The sequence below is a fragment of the Oryx dammah genome, unplaced genomic scaffold (assembly GCF_014754425.2).
Source record: "Oryx dammah isolate SB20612 unplaced genomic scaffold, SCBI_Odam_1.1 HiC_scaffold_18, whole genome shotgun sequence".
NCBI classification, from domain to species: Eukaryota; Metazoa; Chordata; class Mammalia; order Artiodactyla; family Bovidae; genus Oryx; species Oryx dammah.
In genome coordinates, this window is record NW_024070202.1 from 64,870,062 (window position 1) to 64,889,419 (window position 19,358).

The 19,358-nt window shown below is 38.9% G+C and overlaps 1 protein-coding gene across 5 annotated transcripts in view; it reads left to right on the forward strand.

The window, feature by feature from the left end:
• Nucleotides 1–19,358, forward strand: part of PDE1C (phosphodiesterase 1C) — a 531,701-nt gene that overhangs the window by 382,614 nt on the left and 129,729 nt on the right. For all 5 annotated transcript variants that reach the window (XM_040259681.1, XM_040259682.1, XM_040259677.1 and 2 more), the window contains 3 exons: nt 14,499–14,612; nt 16,523–16,705; nt 17,679–17,745. In XM_040259681.1, the coding sequence (XP_040115615.1) occupies nt 14,499–14,612; nt 16,523–16,705; nt 17,679–17,745 (364 nt within the window). The remainder of the gene's footprint in view (nt 1–14,498; nt 14,613–16,522; nt 16,706–17,678; nt 17,746–19,358) is intronic.

A 19,358-nucleotide genomic window follows, 5' to 3' on the forward strand; every position in this document is an offset into this window, starting at 1 on the left:
CCTCCTTTACAAGCCCTTCATGGCCACTCCCTGGTGGCTCAGACGGTAAAGCGTCTACCTGCAATGCGGGAGACCAGGGTTTGATCCCTGGGTTGGGAAGATGCCCTGGAGAAGGAAATGGCAACCCACTCCAGTACTCTTGCCTAGAAAATTCCATGGATGGAGGAGCCTGGTGGGCTACAGTCCATGGGGGTCGCAAAGAGTCAGACACGACTGAGTGACTTCACTTTCTTTCTTTCTTTCATGGCCCCTCGGGGTAGTAAAATTAACCTCAGAATAAAACAAGCTTCTGACGATGAACTGAAAGGGGGAAAGAAAATGCAAGAAAGTAGAGGGCCCCACACTTCAGAGGGCCCAAGGGATTGTGGCCAGCAAAGGTGGAATCAGTGACCCCTTAGTTGAGTCACTGGGGTTCTGCCTCCCTCATCTTATTTGTGTGCTGACCATTTGCTGGCGTCTCAGTTTCCTCAGTTGTTCCTGAACACCTCTAGCATGAAATCTTGAGTCTGTCTCGTTTCTCACCAAGCTTCAGATATCCCTGGAGGTAAGCCCTCCTTGGGTCCTCTCCAAAGCAATCAGAGATGGTGAACAGCTCACCTGTGAACGTGTCTCCTCCCATGATACAGAGGCCAAAGGGAAGGATCTAGGAGACAGACCCTAAATGGGTCACATGAACAAGGAGGCCCTTATGAACCTGCAGGATAAGGGCAACTCAAGTGCAGCCTTGGACTTGATATTGATATCCATCTCAATATTGCATGAGCTGGAGTACTATGTCTCTTTTTTTAAATTAAGCTTTTTACTTTGAGATAATTGTAGATTCACACAAGGAACAGTAACAGAGGGATTTCCATGTACCCTTTGTGCAATTTTCCCTAGTGGAAACATGTTGCAAAACCATGGTACAACCAGGATATTAACATTAGCACAATACACCAACCTTCTACAGAGTCCCCCAGTTTTATTGTACTCCTCTGTGTGTGTTTAGTTTTATGCAATTTTATTCTGTTTGTAGATTTGTGCATCCATTATTACACTCAAGGTACAGAATTATGCCATCATGACAAGACTCTTTTTTACAACCATCTTCATTCTACAGTCTTCTCCCTCTAAACCCTGGCAACCACTAACCTGTCCTTCATGTCATAATTCTGTCATTTCAAGAATTTTTATATTAATGGAATCATATAGTATTTAATCTTTGGGAACTGGCTTTTTTCATTCAGGATCATTCCCTTGAGAATGGTCTCAGTTTTATTAGAATAATTGGGAGGTTACCTCATAGTCAGGTTAATTATGTCTCTCAGTTCAATGGATTATAAAGTTAACAAGTCATTTTAACATACAGTATTTCATGTAATCATCTCAGCAGAGTAGAAACAAAAGGCTTAAAAGGCATGACAAGCATGGGTGACAGGATTCCATTTTCTAGCTGTGGCAGATATTGGCTGGCTCTGCATAAAACCTGCTTCCTCATCCTCCAGGGCATTCACCTGGACTACACCTCCCACCTTCTTTTTTGGAAAGATGTGGCCATGTGACTAGATTCTGGGCCGTGGCAAGTTTATGCATATATATATATACACACACACATATGTATACACACACACAAAGCAATTGTATAATTGTACAGTACAAAAGCAATTGTATAAACACATATATAAAGCAATTTATTTATATATGCTGATATATACATTTATCTCTGTGAATATGTTCTATTGTCATATTTAGGTGATGAGTTCCAATCCGGCCTCTCACACGTGTCCTTCCATCTTCTTTTTCCTTCTATGGCAATCTTGGAAGCTGAGGTGGAACTTAGTGGAGCCATCACTGGGCCCACAGTCCTGATTTAACTCTCTGGGATCTCTTGACCTTTAGAGTTCTGAGTCACCAGGCGTGTGAGGATGGCCACTGTGGACCTGGAGGCAGCGGAGGGGAGGGAAACAATAGCAGACTGACACCTCCTTTCTTGCCATTTCCTCCCAGGTCTGGTGGGGCTGCCTCCTGTCCTACAGCGTGGACACATGCTGCACGGCCCTCACACGTTCAAGGCAGTGTCCTTAAGTGACCTGAGGACTTTCTCACAGTTTTCTTTGAGTTTTGTTTTTTATTTCTGTATTTCTTCTGGAAATTAATTTTAAGGAAGAGAACGGTGCTAATTTAGCATCTCTTTAACCATTCTTTGTAGATTTTTATGTTTGAATTGATACTATTTCTGTTATGGGGCTTCCCTGGTGGCTCAGACAGTAAAGAATCCGTCTGCAATGCAGGAGCCTCCGTTTTGATCCCTGGGTCAGGAAGATGCCCTGGAGAAGGAAATGGCTACCCACTCCAGTATTCTTGCCTGGGAGATCCCATGGGCAGAAGAGCCTGGTGTAGGCTTTAATCCATGGCGTCACAAAGAGTCGGACATAACTGAGTGACTAACAGACACACACACATTTATGTTATCACAAGAAAAAAGTGAGGGGAAAAGTAGTCTTAGATGCGTTTAACTGAAACTGTGTTTCGGGCATGGTCAAATTCCTGTGAGTTTGCTGGGTGAGTGAGCTTTAGCTTTTCTGGATAATCATACCAACACAATGCAACTCAGACTGAGTAAGGAACTGAATTCAGGAAAGGAAAGGAAAGTGAGGGAGCCGTGGAGTTGGGTTGACTCTTAAGATGCAGAGGAACATGTCTCTGTGTTGTTCCAACCTTCCTGAATGTTCCTGCAAACTTCCTTCTCATTTCTGCTCATCTTCTTTCTCTCATTACCACCATTCAAAGATGTTTTTAGTTCTTGTCATTTCTTTAGTCTATTGAAACAGATGTTTTTGAAGTGGCATGTTTATCAGCAGAGGAAAGGGATGGTAATTCTTTCCACATGAATAGCTGCAAATGAAAAATGGCTTCTGGAACTTACCTTTTGGCAGCCTGGCAGTATTTCATCTACTTTTCCCTTTACAGTCTGCAGCATGGCCTGTGGTCAATTCTGAATGATGCTCATTCACGGCTTTTCTTTTTCACTTATTTCTTTTTCCTGAAGAACAATGACCAAAAGAGTGGGTTCATATATTAACATGTTTTTTCCATAATCTCTGCCAACCTAGAGTGAGACTGCAGGGTTTTTTACACTGTTTCCTTTTAACAAAATATGTGAGCTGGGTGATGGTAAAAACAAGTAAGGGATAAACTGGAACTAGTTGTTTAGAAGACCAAAAGTGACAGTGGGGAGAACTCCTTTCTAAATTACTGTATTGTGTTACTGCAAGAACTGCAAAGGAATAAAGTTGATGTCAACTCTAAAGGGATTGAGACTTTAACCCTGGGTCATAATACTTCTGGAAGTAAAAATATGAGGCTTCTCTTCAACCAGCAGTGCTTTCTGCCTGGTGTTCACAGATTCCATGGTGTGCACACATACTCACTCACTCAGTCTCACACCCAGGCATCCTCAAGGGAGATTTACTTGGTCGAAAAGTAACTAGGAGAAGGCAGAATATGCCGGACTACTCCACAGCATAGCCTCATGAAAGCAAAAGGAATGCAAATATTCATTAGAAAACCCACAGTGACCAGGAGAGTTTGCCGTGTTTTCTTGAGTGGACATCTGAAGAATGGATTTATGCTAATGGGATGGAAAAATCACACATAGAGTAAGATAATCAGAAAATTATTTATATTTGGTTTTTAAATTTTTCTTGCAGCAGATTTCTTTGCCTACTTATGTTGTGTTTATGTTACTATCAAAGCATGTGTGTAGATCCTTACCTATGCCAGCTGGATGTTGAGAGGAGAGGGCTAGAATAGTGAGGTGGTCAAGGATACAGGCCCAGATTAAATGCTTTATAATTAATCTTGATGTTTGGTAATATAAGTCCTTCAGGTTTGTTCTTTATAATCAAAACCATATTTGGCATATTTGGTTATTTGCATTTCCAAATAAATTTTAAAATCAGTCTGTCAATTTACACCAAATGACCTGTGATGAATTTGTTGGGATAACATTGACTCTGTAGGTAAATTTAGACAAAATTCATATTTCTAAAATACTGAGTTTATAATTTATGAACACATACTATCCTTATGTTTATTTAGGCCATTTAAATTTCTCTCAATATATCTTCCCCTGGAGAAGGAAATGCAACCCACTTCAGTGTTCTTGCCTGGAAAATCCCATGGATGAAGAGCCTGGCGGGCTACAATCCATGGAGACATAAAGAATGACTGAACACATACACACACACAATAATATCTTACAGTTTTCATAGGGTACTTTTTTATATGTTGTAGGATTTATTTTTAGATACTTTTTATGTTGATGCTTTTGTAGATAGTACCATGTTCTCATTGTTTATTGCTGTTTTTCTAGTTATCTTGCTTAATTCACCTTTTGCAAATAATTTATTTGCCAATTCTTTTAGGTATCCTATCTTAAGTATTATTTCATCTGTAGTGACAGTTTTATTTTTTATTTCAAGTCCTCATATCTGTTATCCATTCTTTTTTCTTATTAAACTGGTGAAAAATTCTCATACAATCTTGAAAGGAGTAGTAGTATTAGACTAATTCAACAGGAAAGTTTTCCATGTTTCAGGATTATCTATGATTCTTTGCTATATCATTTCTGTTTTAAAGACCCAGTATTGGAAATTCACGTTCATTCCTTTGCTAAGATACTTATCACTTAGATGCTTCAGTCTTTTATGATGATCGTATGATTTTTCTCTCTTGTTCCTGTTAAAATAGTGAATAACATTTATTCATTGATTTAAAGTGTTAAATCAACCTTGGATTCTTGTAAGTTTGCTTGGATTCTTACTATTTGCTTTCTTTTCTATCACTGGATTTAATTTGTTAAAATTTCATTTAGGATGTTTCCATCTATGTTCATAAGAGAAACTGTCTTATAATTCTTTTCCTATGATGTCCCTGTTTGGTTTTGGAATCAAGAGGATGTTGGCCCCATAAAATGAGTTGGAATATGTTTCCACTTTTGCTTTTCTCTGAAAGACTGTGTTAGTTCCTCTTCGAATGTTTAGATGAATTCATTGATAAAGTGATTTAGCACTGTAGTTTTGTTTCTGGGAAAACAGTAAACTATGGATTCAACTTCTTTGATAAGTATAGAAATATTCGTATTTTATCCTTTCAGTTTTGATAAATTTTCACATATTTTTCCCTTTTTATCTAAAATTTTAAATGTATCTGCAGAAAAGTACTTATGATATTCTTTTACTACAGATTTATAGGATGTTGTTTTTGATGTTGTCTACTTGTGCCTTTTTTCTTTTTTTTTTTTATCAGTCTTGCATGGCCTTTAATTAAGCTTTCAAAAATATAGCTTTTGTTGATTATCCCTGTTATTAAGTTTTTTTTCTACTGAAGTTTTGCTTTCATGTTTATTTTTTGCTATCTTTATCAAAAAAAGGTATTTCTGTTGATTATTTCTGTTTTTAAGTTTGTTTCTACTGAAGTTTTGCTTTTATGTTCATTTTTTGCTTTTACTTTATTTGAATTTATTTTTTCTCTTTAAAATTTCTTGAGGTGGATAGTGAAGTCACTTATTTTCAGATTTTCTCCTTTTCTCATATGTCCACATAAGGGCTATACATTTCCCGCTAAGTAGTACTTTACTTGAGTAATACAGGTTTTGATGAATCATATTTTTATTAGCATTTAAAATTACATTCTGATTTAATCTTTAATTATTTAGAAGTTTCTTCATAAATTTTCAAGCATTTGGAGTATATCTAGACATTTTTTTTGCTACTGATTTCAAGCTGAGTTCCACTGTTGTCATAGAACATTATCTGTATGATTTCAATTAGTTGAAACTTGCTGAGGCTTTTGCTATTACACAGCATAATGTCAGTTTTGATGACTGTTATGTGTGTGCTTGAAAAGAATGTTTTATTTTGCAGCTGGGTATAGTGTTCAGTATGTCAGTTTTATGAATGATGTGATGTAAAATCTTCTATAAACTTACAATTATTTTTATTAGTTAGTAGATTACAAGAGAGGCATGAACAAATATAGATATGAACCTAGGTACCAAATTTTTTTTCTTCAGTAAAAAGGTAATTAGACCCTGATAATTGACTTAAATCTCTTTGTATATCTGCCTCAAGTATGGGTAATTGAGAACCATAAAAGCGTTTTTTTTTTTTTTTTTAATTTATGGCATTGAAAGTAGGTAAAATTTACGTAACTGGGCTATTTTTGCCAGTTTTATTTTTGTTGGTGACTCGATGGACATGAATTTGAGCAAGCTCCAGGAGTTGGTGATGGACAGGGAAGCCTGGCATGCTGCAGTCCACGGGGTCGCAAAGAGTTAGACACAACTGAGTGACTGAACTGAACCGATTCTTTGTTTTGGTTTGGAGGTCAGCTAAATCAGGAAACCGTATGCCTAAAACAAGCCGTTTCCCAGAAATTATTAAAAGCAATGATCTGTACTGCCACCTTGGTCCTGCAACACCCTAAGCAGAGTGCTATCACATGAGAGATAATATTCATACTGCACTGTTCAGGGTACCAGACAAGCCTAATTACAGCAAAAAAATATATAATTTTCCTACTCACTTGAGTCCCTATGGTCTTCTACTCTGCTGCTAGATTGATCTTTCTAAAATGCCAATCTTATCATGCCACTCCCATTCCACTTAAAATTTCTCCAAGGGCTCCCCATTGTCTCCAGGAGAAAATGAAATTTCTTTAGCTTGGTCTGCTAAGTCTACCAGGGTCTGACTTCCACTGTCTTCTGAAGTTTTATCTCTTCTTGTCCCCTGAGTTCCAACCACATTGGGATTCCTTGAATGTATCACCATCTTCCCGGTCCACCAAGTTCTCCATTCTATCTTGCTTGCCTGGCTGATGTCTATCTGGCCTTGATTCAGCTCTGATATCCCCTCCTCTAGAGAGGGCCTTGTGACTTGGAGATTCCTCCCCTGTGTGCTTTCTTAGCACCCCTGTCTCATGCCGCCGTCACGCTTGCTGTGCTTGTGGGGTGAGTTCTGATTAGTCGTCTTGTCTTCCCTAGTTGAGAGAAGGCACGGCATATTCCCACTTTGTACTCCTGGAGCCTGTCACAGTACCTGCATTCAGAGAGCACCCAGACAAGGCTGAAGGGATGTTTCAAGTACCACAATGTTAATTATGGAAACAAACAGGTCTCCAGAAAAATATTCAGATGTATCATTGGATGACATTAAAGCATGAGCCTGAAATCCCATTTGGAGGAGTTGTTTCAGTTTGCTTTCTATGGCATTTAGGTAAGTGGCAGGAATGGGAGTGACATAGAGGAAACAGGTGTGTGGAAAGTACACAGAGACGCCTTTGCTTTGCAAATACATGGATGTGATGAACTGACATGGTAGTTTTTTTATTATTCAAATGAAGTTTTAGGGCTCATGATTCATTGGGACATGGATGGGAAGTGCTGTAAAAGATCCAGTTCCTTCTGACATTCTTTCAAACTAAACAAAGCCTGGCTGAGATAATAGCCTTTGTAAGCTACACTGGCATTCTAGGACTGCTTATCCATTCTCAGGGAGAATAACCTTGGACAGAATGGACAGATAGAAGAAAGCATGTTTCATGGCTTCTTATTCCAGTCTATTTTTGCTTGTGTTTTTCTGATTTCATTCCAGCAGCATTTGAAGCTCGATAAATGTATGTGCTCTCGAAGCCTAGTGTTGAAGGGTTTTGGGGACCTCACTTGGATAGGGAATTGTGCCAAGTCCATTTTAGGGTGCTTGTCTGAGTTATACAGTTGAGTCAAAAAGTTGCTTCCTAATAAAGTCAACTTTGTTGGTCCTAGAAATTATCTTTGTGGGAAAAGAAAAGAGACTTTGTCTTTTCCACTTGCCTTCCAAGTTCCAAAATACAGTGGGCAGGTCTTGCCTCATTTAGTTTCTCTCTTCCAAAAGTTTTCTGTAATCCAAATAATGACATGGTCTCCAAGTATTCATCCAGGAATTGCACTGGACCTGAGGGCACTGGGAACTGAAGGAATGTAGCATTTCATCATATGCCTTGCAGCAGAGAAGCTTAGAGAAAGCAAAGGGTTTATGTGGAGAAATGGAAGGCTCACATAAAGATGGCAGAGGCTCATCCACAATGAAATTAATTAAAGAGAAAGGCTGCTTCAAAAGAATCTGCCTGCCAATGCAGGAGATGTGTGTTCAGTCCCTCGGTCGGGAAGATCCCCTGGAGGAGGAAATGGCAACCCACTCTGGTATTCTTGCCTGGAAAATCCCATGGACAGAGGAGCCCAGCAGGATACAGTCCAGGGGGTCACAAAGAGTAGGGCATGAGTGAGCACACACGTGTGCACTTAACGAGAAAGGCATCTTGCCAGAGTTTGAAAGTGTGAGCTGTTCCTAAAATGGTGTTGCGCTTCTGTACTGGAACTATTATCTGGTAGCCACAGTGACAGGAATGGCTGGGGTGCAGGAAACTATGAACATTCACTCAAAAGAGAAACTATATTATTCTTATTGCTGTACATTTCCCTTCTCCCTCCCTCCCTCCCTTCCTTTAGGTGCCTGGACCAAAAATCCTTTTGAATAGTATTAGAAAACTAGATGTACTACAGCTTACCATGGGACCTATCCTTGGGAACATTGGACTTTTAGGTAAAATGAATTAAATGGAAAAACATCCAGACAAACTTTACTGGGAAAAGAAAGGAAGGCATCTGAGCCTTTCTGCTTAACTAGTCTCTCCAAGTCTCACAAAAATAGTTTGTAGTATGGGTATTAGGATTTTGGCTATTTTCAGACAACTCTTAAGATGGATTGAGTTTTAGGGTAAACCTGTACTATGATGAAAAATAGGTAAGGGTGCCTCCATATTCCCAGAAACCTTAAGACATTTTTCAGGTTTTGAGACTAGTTCGTGACTAGTGGTAAAAGAGCTAATTTGAAAGTCTTCTGCTCACAAAGCAGCAGTTTCACCAACAGGTAGACTGTAGGTGGCGGAGTGGGGTGGGGGTCAAGGCAGAGTGTTCTAAGAAATATCAAGGATTAGAGGAGAGGGCCGACTGTGGGGCCAGTGAAGTGTCACCCACCTGAGTGCTCCCCTAAAGCCCAACAATATTTGAAAATAAGGATCTGGAATTTCCTAGGGTTTGTATGGGTGGTTTAGTCACTAAGTCATGTCTAACTCTTGCAACCCAATGGACTGTCACCTGCCAGGCTCCTCTGTCCATGGGATTTTTCAGGCAAGAATACTGGGGTGTTTGCCGTTTCCTTCTCCAGGGGATCTTCCTGGCTCAGGGATCAAAGGCAGGTCTCCCACACTGCAGGCAGATCCTTTACTGACTGAGCTACCAGGGCTTTCCATTTGTGTGGCAGCTGCATAAAGCAGGAAGCCAGCAGCTATGTGGACAGGGAAAGCTGTAACTTATACCCCCTGTGACAGGTACTAGTCCGAATAGGAGCTGGGTATATAGGAAGTTGGTCACTATTTTTTTTCCAGGTCTTATAGTCTTTTTGTTGTCGTATTTCATTTCTTTTTAACTTCTTCTCTCAGTATGTCCGCTTTTATTACCTATGATTTCAGCTTTCACCTTTGTTTCTCAGATCTGTTTTCTTGAATTTTATTGAACACAAAGCAGATGCTGTCTACAATTTACTTGTGTTTTCAGTAGTGAACCTTCTTTTCAAAAGTGAGTCCTTTCTCTGCAATTTGAAGGTGATTCTCTACTTTTTTTTAATTACCGAATCTTTTTGGAAATGTTTTTTTTTTTTTTTTCCTGGTTAGTTGTCCTTGAATAAAAAGAGGTGAATGTCTCTGGGTGTTTTCCATAAACACCATGGGTGTATTGTCATAAGTTTCCTTCATGTCTGCCAGGGTGTTGGTGGATCTTTCACTCATCTCATCATCTAGAGAGATGGGAGTGGATATGAATTTCTAGTAAGTCTTAGGCATCTTGAAGATACTCTATTTTTTTTATTTTTAAGTGGAAGATAATTGCTTTACAAGGTAGTATTGCTTTCTGCCATATATAAGCATGAATCAGTCATAGGTTTACACATGTCCCCTCCCTCTTGAAGCTCCCTCCAACCTCCCTCCCAACCCTTTGAATATACTTTATTTTGTGTCATTTCTTCTCTGGGTTTGTAGAAGCCACTGGGCTAGGGGTTTGCTTCTGTTTACAGCTCTCTGTTGAGTCAGGCTGGATTACTGGGTTGTAATCCAGTGGGTCACACTGGTTGGCTTACACTGGATACATAAGTGTGGCTGTGTTCAGTGTCTGTCCAGCTCTGCTGGTGACTACATCTGGTTGAAGCCCTATGCTGCTGATTTTCTGCTCGTTGTGACATGATGCCTGGGGCTTTTGGGGAAGATGATTTTCGGTGCTGTTCATCTGAACTGCTGAGTGGGGGCCCCACCCTGGGTCTGGCCTGGGGTCCTGGACTACATATTGCAGATTGATGTACAGCTCTTCACGACTCGATCCACAATACTGTACTTTCATGACTTAATTCTCCCAATACTGTACTTTCCCCGGATTATGAATTATTAATAAGAATGGATATAAAATGATATTCCATATAGTGTTCTTAGTAACTTCAATTGTTTTTGACAGATTATAATTAATTTTTAGTTCATAAAAGTGACATAGGAAGCATTTATACTAGGAATAGGAACTTATCTAGAAAAGAAGGGTCAGTCATTTTCATGTGTAGTTGTCTTTGTATAATGAGCATTATATTTCACCTGCCACTCCTTTTTTAATGTTTTTAAACTACTTGTCCATTTTGTCAAGGTTGGCTTTGTTACATTTAAGTCATCAATCCAGAATCCATTTAATTGGAGGTCCACAAATCTATCCTCCTTGAAAGGTCACTATCTCAGAGTTTGCCTTAAAGTATTTTGTTTTTGTTTTCTGTAAAAGCATATGAATGATAAAATTTTGAGCTTGTGCACACCTAAGAATATATTTGCTGGCTTCACATATACATGACAATTATACTAAATATAGGTAAATATTTGTTGTTGTTGTTTAGTCACTAAATCGTGACAACTCTTTGTGACCTCATGGACTGTAGCCTGCTAGGCTCTTCTGTCCATAGAGTTCTCTAGGCAAGAATACTGGAGTAGGTTGCCATTTCTTTCTCCAGGGAATCTTCCCAGACCAGGGATCGAAACTGTGTCTCCTGTGTCTCCTGAATTGGCGGGCAATTCTTTACCACTGAGCCACCAGGGAAACCCATAGGTAGATCTAGATATCTTGAATTACACTGTATTATTCTCAAAAACTGGTATTGTATTAAATTGGTTTCTGATATTTGGCATGGTAGAAGTCTATGGCTAGCTTGAATTTTTGTTACTTTGTAAGTAATATATTTTTCTTAATGCTTCTTTTTTTTATTTTCAGAGATAAAAAATGACAACAGAATATGTTGGATTTTTTTCTGGTTTTATTTGATCCCTTTTCATCTGCTTTAAAGGTTTTTCCTCAGTCTAGGAAAACTTATTTGATTAAAGCTGCTTCTGTTTGTTTCTTAGGGATGTCCTTTTGTAGGAAGAGAGAATCATCTGGTTCTTACTTCTATTTGTCTTATATGTTCCCTCATAATTTTTTGTGTTTTGTCTTCTCTTAGATTTTGAGTACTGCGATGGCTTCTATCTGAGATTCATGTCAAACCCTGGTAGAATTTTTAATCCCTAAATTAAGGGAGAAAGTTTTTAGAAAGCTTACATTTACCCTCATTTTACTTTGCCAGTGGAGAGTCCAAACAGCCTAGGGGGTAGTTTGGCTTCTGAAGTGAGAGTCAGAATTAGAGGCAGACTTAGCCAGGAACATTTATTGCAAAAGAGCTTCCATTCCTTATTTGGAACAGTTCTCAAGGCTTGCTTCTGCAGTCTCCCCATTCTTTGGCAGGCTGGCTGTCCAGTGTGTGTGAGTGACTGGTACACCCTTCCATGCCAGCTCCCTGTCTCGGGCTGCCTGGGGAACCAGAACACTTCCTAATGCTGCTAATGGGATCCATAGGCTGACTCTCACCTCCAAGTGTGCAGAGGCCTCTGCTTATTTCCTTTGCATTATTTCCCTTTTGCATGATGGAGATTCACAGGTCAGCTAGCCACTTCCCTCCATCTAATCTCCTTTGTATTTTACATCACTGAAATGCCTGGAAATTTCTTTTGTATGGCTGACCCTCTTGTCTACTTTTTAAGGTTGATCCTGAGCTTTTCCTCCTTTGTTATTGTTTATCATTTTCATGTAGATCTGGAGGGGAGTAGTTTCTGCCTTGTGGAGAAGTTGACCTGTCCTCCCTTATGAATGTAAGCCTGAGATTTGAAGTCAGAAAAGTGAAAATGGCCTTGGGAAATGGAGACTTGATAATAATCTTAAGTATCCAATACTTTGGTACCTCATGCGAAGAGTTGATTCATTGGAAAAGACTCTGATGCTGGGAGGGATTGGGGGCAGGAGGAAAGGGGGATGACAGAGGATGAGATGGCTGGATGGCATCACCAACTCGATGGACGTGAGTTTGCGTGAACTCCCGGGAGTTGGTGATGGACAGGGAGGCCTGGCGTGCTGCGATTCATGGGGTCCCAAAGAGTCGGACACGACTGAGCGACTGAACTGAACTGATCCTGATAGGATGACTCTCATGTGGTTACCTGTGATGACCAAGGCCACTGAATAACAACAATGGCAATAATGATAACAAATGCCTTCTAAAACAAACAGTGGTATATGGGGGGTATTAGTCAAAGAGTACAGACTTCCAGTTATATGATAAATAAATTCTGGGCATCTATATACAACATGATGGTTATAATTAGCAAGCATTGTTGTTGTTCTTTAGTCGCCAAGTTGTGTCTGACTCTTTTTGACCTCATGAATTACAGCACACCAGGCTTCCTTGTCCTTCACTATCTCCTGGAGTTTGCTCAAACTCATGTCCATTGAGTCAGTGATACCATCCAACCATCTCATCCTCTGTTGTTCCCTTCTCCTTCCTTCAATTTTTCCTATCATCAGTGTCTTTTATAATGAATCAGCTCTTCACATCAGGTGGCCAAAGTATTGAAGCTTCAGCTTGAGCATCAATCCTTCCAATGAATATACAGGGTTGATTTCCTTTAGGACTGTCTGGTCTGATCTCTTTGCAGTTCAAGGGACTCTCAAGAATCTTCTCCAGCACCACAGTTCAAAAGCATCAATTATTTGGCACTCAGCCTTCTTTATGGTCCAGCTCTCACATCCATACATAACTACTGGAAAAACCATAGGATGCCATTTCCTACTCCAGGGGATCTTCACGACCCAGGGATCAAACCTGCATCGTCTCCTGCATTGGCGGGCTGATTCTTTAGTACTAGTGCCATCTGGGAAGTCCAAATACATTCAAACTCAATCTTGTCCTCAAAGTGATGTTTGCTGGCTGTCAAACAGCCTGAAGAGTTGTGCAATCTCCAAATCTCTGTGGTATTTACAGTGTTCCCAGTTTCTGTCTTTGATAATCTGTTGGCATTTTATTGTTCTCATATGTAGGGAGTCCTTCTCTGTGGGGATGATGTTCATATAATAAGAGGAGAGTATTATTGTTTCTCTTACAATGTCTGGAAGTTGTGCATGCTCAGTTGTGTCTGACTCTTTGGGATCCCATGGACTGTAGCCCTCCAAGCTCCTCTGTCCATAGAATTCCCTAGGCAAGAATACTGGAATGGGTTGTCATTTCCTACTCCAGGGAATTCTTGAAGAGCAGTGGGAAAAGTCTTGTCCTCAGTACCTCGGTTTATCATCCATCCTCCTTTAAAAAACAAAGCTAGGGTATTTATCTGCTTCTATAGTAATTCTTGGAGAAGGAAATGGGAACTCCCTCCAGTATTCTTGCCTGGAGAATCCCGTGGACTATAGCCTGCCAGGCTCCTCTGTCCATGGGGTTGCAAGAGTCGGACATGACTTAGCAACTAAACCACTACCACCAGCACCACCAGAGTAATTCTTCCTGTCCAGTAAAAGGGTTCGCCTGCTTATATTCCTTCTGCAACCCTCTGGTGCTTTGGGGGCTCTAAGTCTCACTGCCTGTCTTGGAACACCTGTGGGCCATGAGACTGCTATTCTCTATACTCACAGCTGAACAAAGTACCTTCAGCTGAAGCAGTGTTTGGTGATGTTGCTGGTCATGCTTTACTCTATCCAGTTAGGACCAGAAAGAATTAAAATCAGAAAAGAAGCAAAATTATTGATAATTTAAGAAACTGTTAGAAGGATGAAAGGTAGTTAGAAAGTGTGGGACAAAGTCAGTCCTGGTAGATGAGAACATTTTTGTTCCTGATTCATAGTGGGGGAAAAAAATGTGTGAATTTATTTTATAACTCGCTTCTTTGAGAAATAATGGTTTCATCATTAGACTTGTATTTTCCTTTCATATATATTGGGATAAATAAAAACATTCAATGGCTATAAACTGTTCACTCTAATTGTAGGCCTATTTTTGGTTTCTTCTATTCTAATTGAATCATGTCTCTTCCCTCACCTCCAGGTTACGATCTTTGGTCAAACAATTAGAGAGAGGGGAGGCCTCAGTGGTAGATCTCAAGAAGAATTTGGAATATGCAGCCTCCGTGCTTGAATCTGTGTACATTGATGAAACCAGGTGAGCTAAAATGGCAAGAAGTCGATGATAAATTTTCTATTATATGACTTTTTGAAATGTCCCTCATAGCACGTAAGTGGTAACATTCAAATGATTGGTTTGATTTGAGCTTTAGTTTTCACAAATGGGGTAGATTTGGATATCACGTATCCTCTGTACATCCTCATTTATAAAAGGATTACTAAATTTCAAATCAAATGTAGAGTTATTCTGGAATTATTACATATTATTCATCTCAGCCTAAAAATTGCATTCAAGTTTTAATTCATGATGTCCATCTGTAAATGGAAGGTTTTGAAGGGTTGAAGAAGCATTTGTTCTCTTAAACACCCAATATTCCTCCCTCAATCCTTTGATATGTTATTGATTTTCTTAGAAGACCCTTTTCACTTGAATTATCCATAAGTCCCAAAGCACTTCCAGTTACTAAGTGCATTTGAGAGTAAAAAAAAATTGCTTTTCTTTGAAAACATTGAATTGGTAAATATGAAAGGCTTTTCTTGTTTTATCTAGTTCAGAGAAGCTCCACTGTTAGTATTTTTGATGTCTAACTTTTCTATGCCAAATTTTAATCTGATAGGATTTCCCAGTACTTTTAAGAATTGTGTGGTTTAGTTTTTGGTGATATGCTTGCTTCCTAATTTAAGGAAATTTGATACCATGGGTTTTTGTTATTGTTGTTGTTGTTGTTGTTTTTACTAAATGTTGTATATTTCTCCCTTACCTTCCAATTGGAGGATCTAAAGAAAAAAAAAAAAAAACTCATTGACACCTGTTTTTACTGCTTATTTTTAGTGGGGCTTAACCTAAGTATAAAATACAACTTTTAAAGTTTTACGGTACTGTAATTTATTGCTGTTTATGTTCTCTTCCAGCCTAATCCATGGTTAGGTCTGAAAAGTCTGCTAAGCACACATGACAAATCAGTATTCTCAAATAAAGAACTGACTTATTTAGGAAATTTTGCTTAAATTTAGACATTTAAGTTTCTGTAATGTCCTATCAAGCTAGAGAGTGTATCAGTATTTGCCATTTGGGTTTATTACTTCAGAAGACTGAGTTGATGTGATTTGGGTAATACTTTGCAAAATCTTTTTTTTTTCTTTTTAAAATTTAGTTTTATCGAGATGTAATTGACATGTAACATTGTAAAAGTTAAGGTATACAATGTGTTCTATTTATTTACTACCATAAGATTACCACTATAGGGTTAACTAACATTTGTATCACATCACATAATTTTTTTGTGTGTGTGTGGTGGGAACAATTAAGATCTAAGATCTTCACAGCTTTGAAGTTTGTAATACAGTATTGTTGTTTATCACTTTTAAAAATTTAATTTATTTGTTTTAATTGGAGGATAATTACTTTACAATATTGTGATGATTTTTGCCATACATCAACCTAAATCAGCCACAGTGTTGTCTACAGTTTTGAAGTGCCATTATTTTCTTTTTTTTTTTAGTTTGAATTTTTATTTTTTTTTACTTTACAATATTGTATTGGTTTTGCATAATGTCATTTGGCCATCTATGAAATAAATCTTGTGAATGCATTTCAAATGAGAGCTTTAGATTCCATTCAAATTCCACAAATCATGAAGGAATAAAGATACTGGTTACACCTGAGTGCAGTAGATCAGGCCCACAGAGCCTGAGTCGAAGACTATTTGACCTTCTCTGACGCCTTTGTTCCTTTATCCAGTCTGGTAGAGAAACCACCTTGAAACACAACTGCTGGGCTTTCACAAGCCTTGCCCACAAAAGGACTGGATTTTTTGGTGGCCCATTCATTATGGGTTTTTTTGCACCTGTGTATTCAGGTCGGTTGGAGAGAAGGAACAGCTGCTTTGAACAGGGAGCTCTAACCTCAGATTTAATCTGTGTCGTGGTTCTGTTTCTTGGGTCTAGGCGACTCCTGGATACAGAAGATGAGCTCAGTGCCATTCAGTCAGACGCAGTGCCCTCTGAGGTCCGAGACTGGCTGGCCTCCACCTTCACGCGGCAGGTGGGGATGATGCTCAGGAGGAGCGAGGAGAAGCCGCGGTTCAGGAGCATTGTGCATGCAGTTCAGGCCGGGATATTTGTGGAGAGGTAAAGATGCCTGCCAAGCTGCTCCAGTCGTGTCCAAAGCAGTGAAAGGGGTACTGGTTTCTAAGAACTGAAGCCTTTGCTTTGACGTAGGTTTGGTATTTTTATAAATACTAAAAATTCTGGGTGGAAACAGTCTTGAATAAGAAGAGGTGGGAAAATGTGTCTCTGCAGCATCATTAGCACGAGCTTTTTGCCTTTGCTTGGAATTCTTTTTGTTCACATTAAGATTTAGTTTGAGTTCAGCCTCTGATTTTTAAAAAAACACACATCTTATTATTATTTGACGTACGTGGATGATGTCTACCTTTGAAACAGATCAAAGATGCTTTGTGAGGGTATTGATCCAGGGAGAAGTTCAGTCAAGGGGTTTTAGTTCCCCGTGACACTTTCCAATTTTGTAAGTCACTTTGCTCTTTGAAATTAAATCGCCCCCACCCCCAGAAATGGATTCCAGAAATTGATTTATTCTTACTACAATCCTTACTACACAATTAAATGTTTTAGGAATGCTGTGGTTGCCTCAAAGTTTACCTGGGACATTTTTCTCTTTAGTTTTTTGAGTTCTTTTAGTTCTCTTTTTGAGTTCTCTTTAATCTTTTAGTTCTAAAGAAAAATCTCTTCTAAATGGATCCCCCATAGGAGTTCTTTTCTCAGGATAAAGTCATACATTACATATTATCTGTGCTATACTATAATTCACTTCCAGCAGAAGAGGAGACCCATTTTAATAACTTCGTTTGGGTCACATAGACTTAATTTTTGTTTGTTTGTTTCCAGTGGTTTACATGTTTGGAATTGCTTTAATTTCATTTGATTTGAACATTTAAGCCCCTTGAATGACTATGAGAAAGGTTGTAAAATAAATTTTAGGTTCTTTGGGTTTATCAGACTTATTAATTGTGTAACTATGTGGCCTGCTAATTTTTCTTTGTAAGATATAATATTGTATTTTTTTTCCTTCTGACTTTACCAGAATGTATAGACGGACATCAAACATGGTTGGACTGAGCTATCCACCAGCTGTTATTGAAGCATTAAAGGTAATACCAATAAAAAGGTCTTACAATGTATATGGTGCCCTATAAAAAGTTAAATTTGTTGTTAGAAAATGAGTTTTCATTTACAGTTCATTTATAGTTTTCCTAGTCATTCCTGACTTTTTTTTTAATTTTTATTTTTACTTTATTTTGCTTTACAATACTGTATTGGTTTTGCCATACATTGACATGAATCAGCCACGGGTGTACATGAGTTCCCAATCCTGAACCCCCCTCCCACCTCCCACCCTATATCATCTCTCTGGATCATCCCCATGCACCAGCCCCAAGCCTCCCATATCCTGCATCAAACATAGACTGGCGATTCATTTCTTACATGATAGTATACATGTTACAATGCCATTCTCCCAAATCATCCCACCCTCTCCCTCTCCCACAGAGTCCAAAAGTCCATTTTATACATCTGTGTCTCTTTTGCTTTCTCGCATACAGGGTTATCATTACCATCTTTCTAAATTCCATGTATATGTGTTAGTATACTGTATTGGTGTTTTTCTTTCTGGCTTACTTCACTCTGTATAATAGACTCCAGTTTCATCCACCTCATTAGAACTGATTCAAATGTATTCTTTTTAATGGCTGAGTAATACTCCATTGTGTATATGACCACAGCTTTCTTATCCATTCATCTGCTGGTGGACATCTAGGCTGTTTCCATGTCCTGGCTATTATAAACAGTGCTGCGATGAACATTGGGGTGCACTTGTCTCTTTCAATTCTGGTTTTCTTGGTGTATATGCCCAGCAGTGGGATTGCTGGGTCATAAGACAGTTCTATCTGACTTTTTTCTTTCATTGTCTTTTTCTTATCTGTTCATTAACAGTATTGCTAATTTTTAAGCCTTTGTACTGCCATTTAAAAAAATATGGATTTCTGTGTATTTTCATTTCTTTTGCTGTCTTGGAGTAGTTTGGTAATCAGTACAGTGATCTAGCATCAGTCTGACTTTGGCCATAGGAGATCAAATTTGTTCTGGTTATAAATGTCCAACATTAGGAGGAACTTTTGTGACCATAATTCTACCATTATCTTCTTACCTATGCTATGTACATTTTGTAGATGCAGAGACTAAGACTCAGTGAGACTAAAAAAAAAGGCAGAGACAGAACTAAGGTTTGATACCAGAGTTATCCAGATAGTAAGCTCTCAGTAACATTTTATGCATGAAAGTATGTTCTCTAGAGCCCTCATCCTCTTCATGTAACCTCCTATTTTCCCAAAACTCTCACAAAACCTGAAAGTTCCATGGAAAGTCACAAAATGCTTGAGTTTAAAGAGTTTAAATCCTACAGAATGACTCCCAATCAGACAAGCTCTTGGAATTGTATAGAATATCTCTAAGAGCCATTGAAAGTGAAAGTGTACATCGCTCAGTTGTGTCCGACTCTTTGGACCCCATGAATTCCATGGAATTCTCCAGGCCAGAATCCTGGAGTGGGTAGTCTTTCCCTTCTCCAGAGGATCTTCCCAACCCAGGTATTGAACCCAGGTCTCCCACATTGCAGGCAGATTCTTTATCAACTGAGCCCCAAGGGAAGCCCTTGTGTAGATGTGTTTTTGTATGTGTGTGTAGATTCAGACTCACTGGTCTTTTA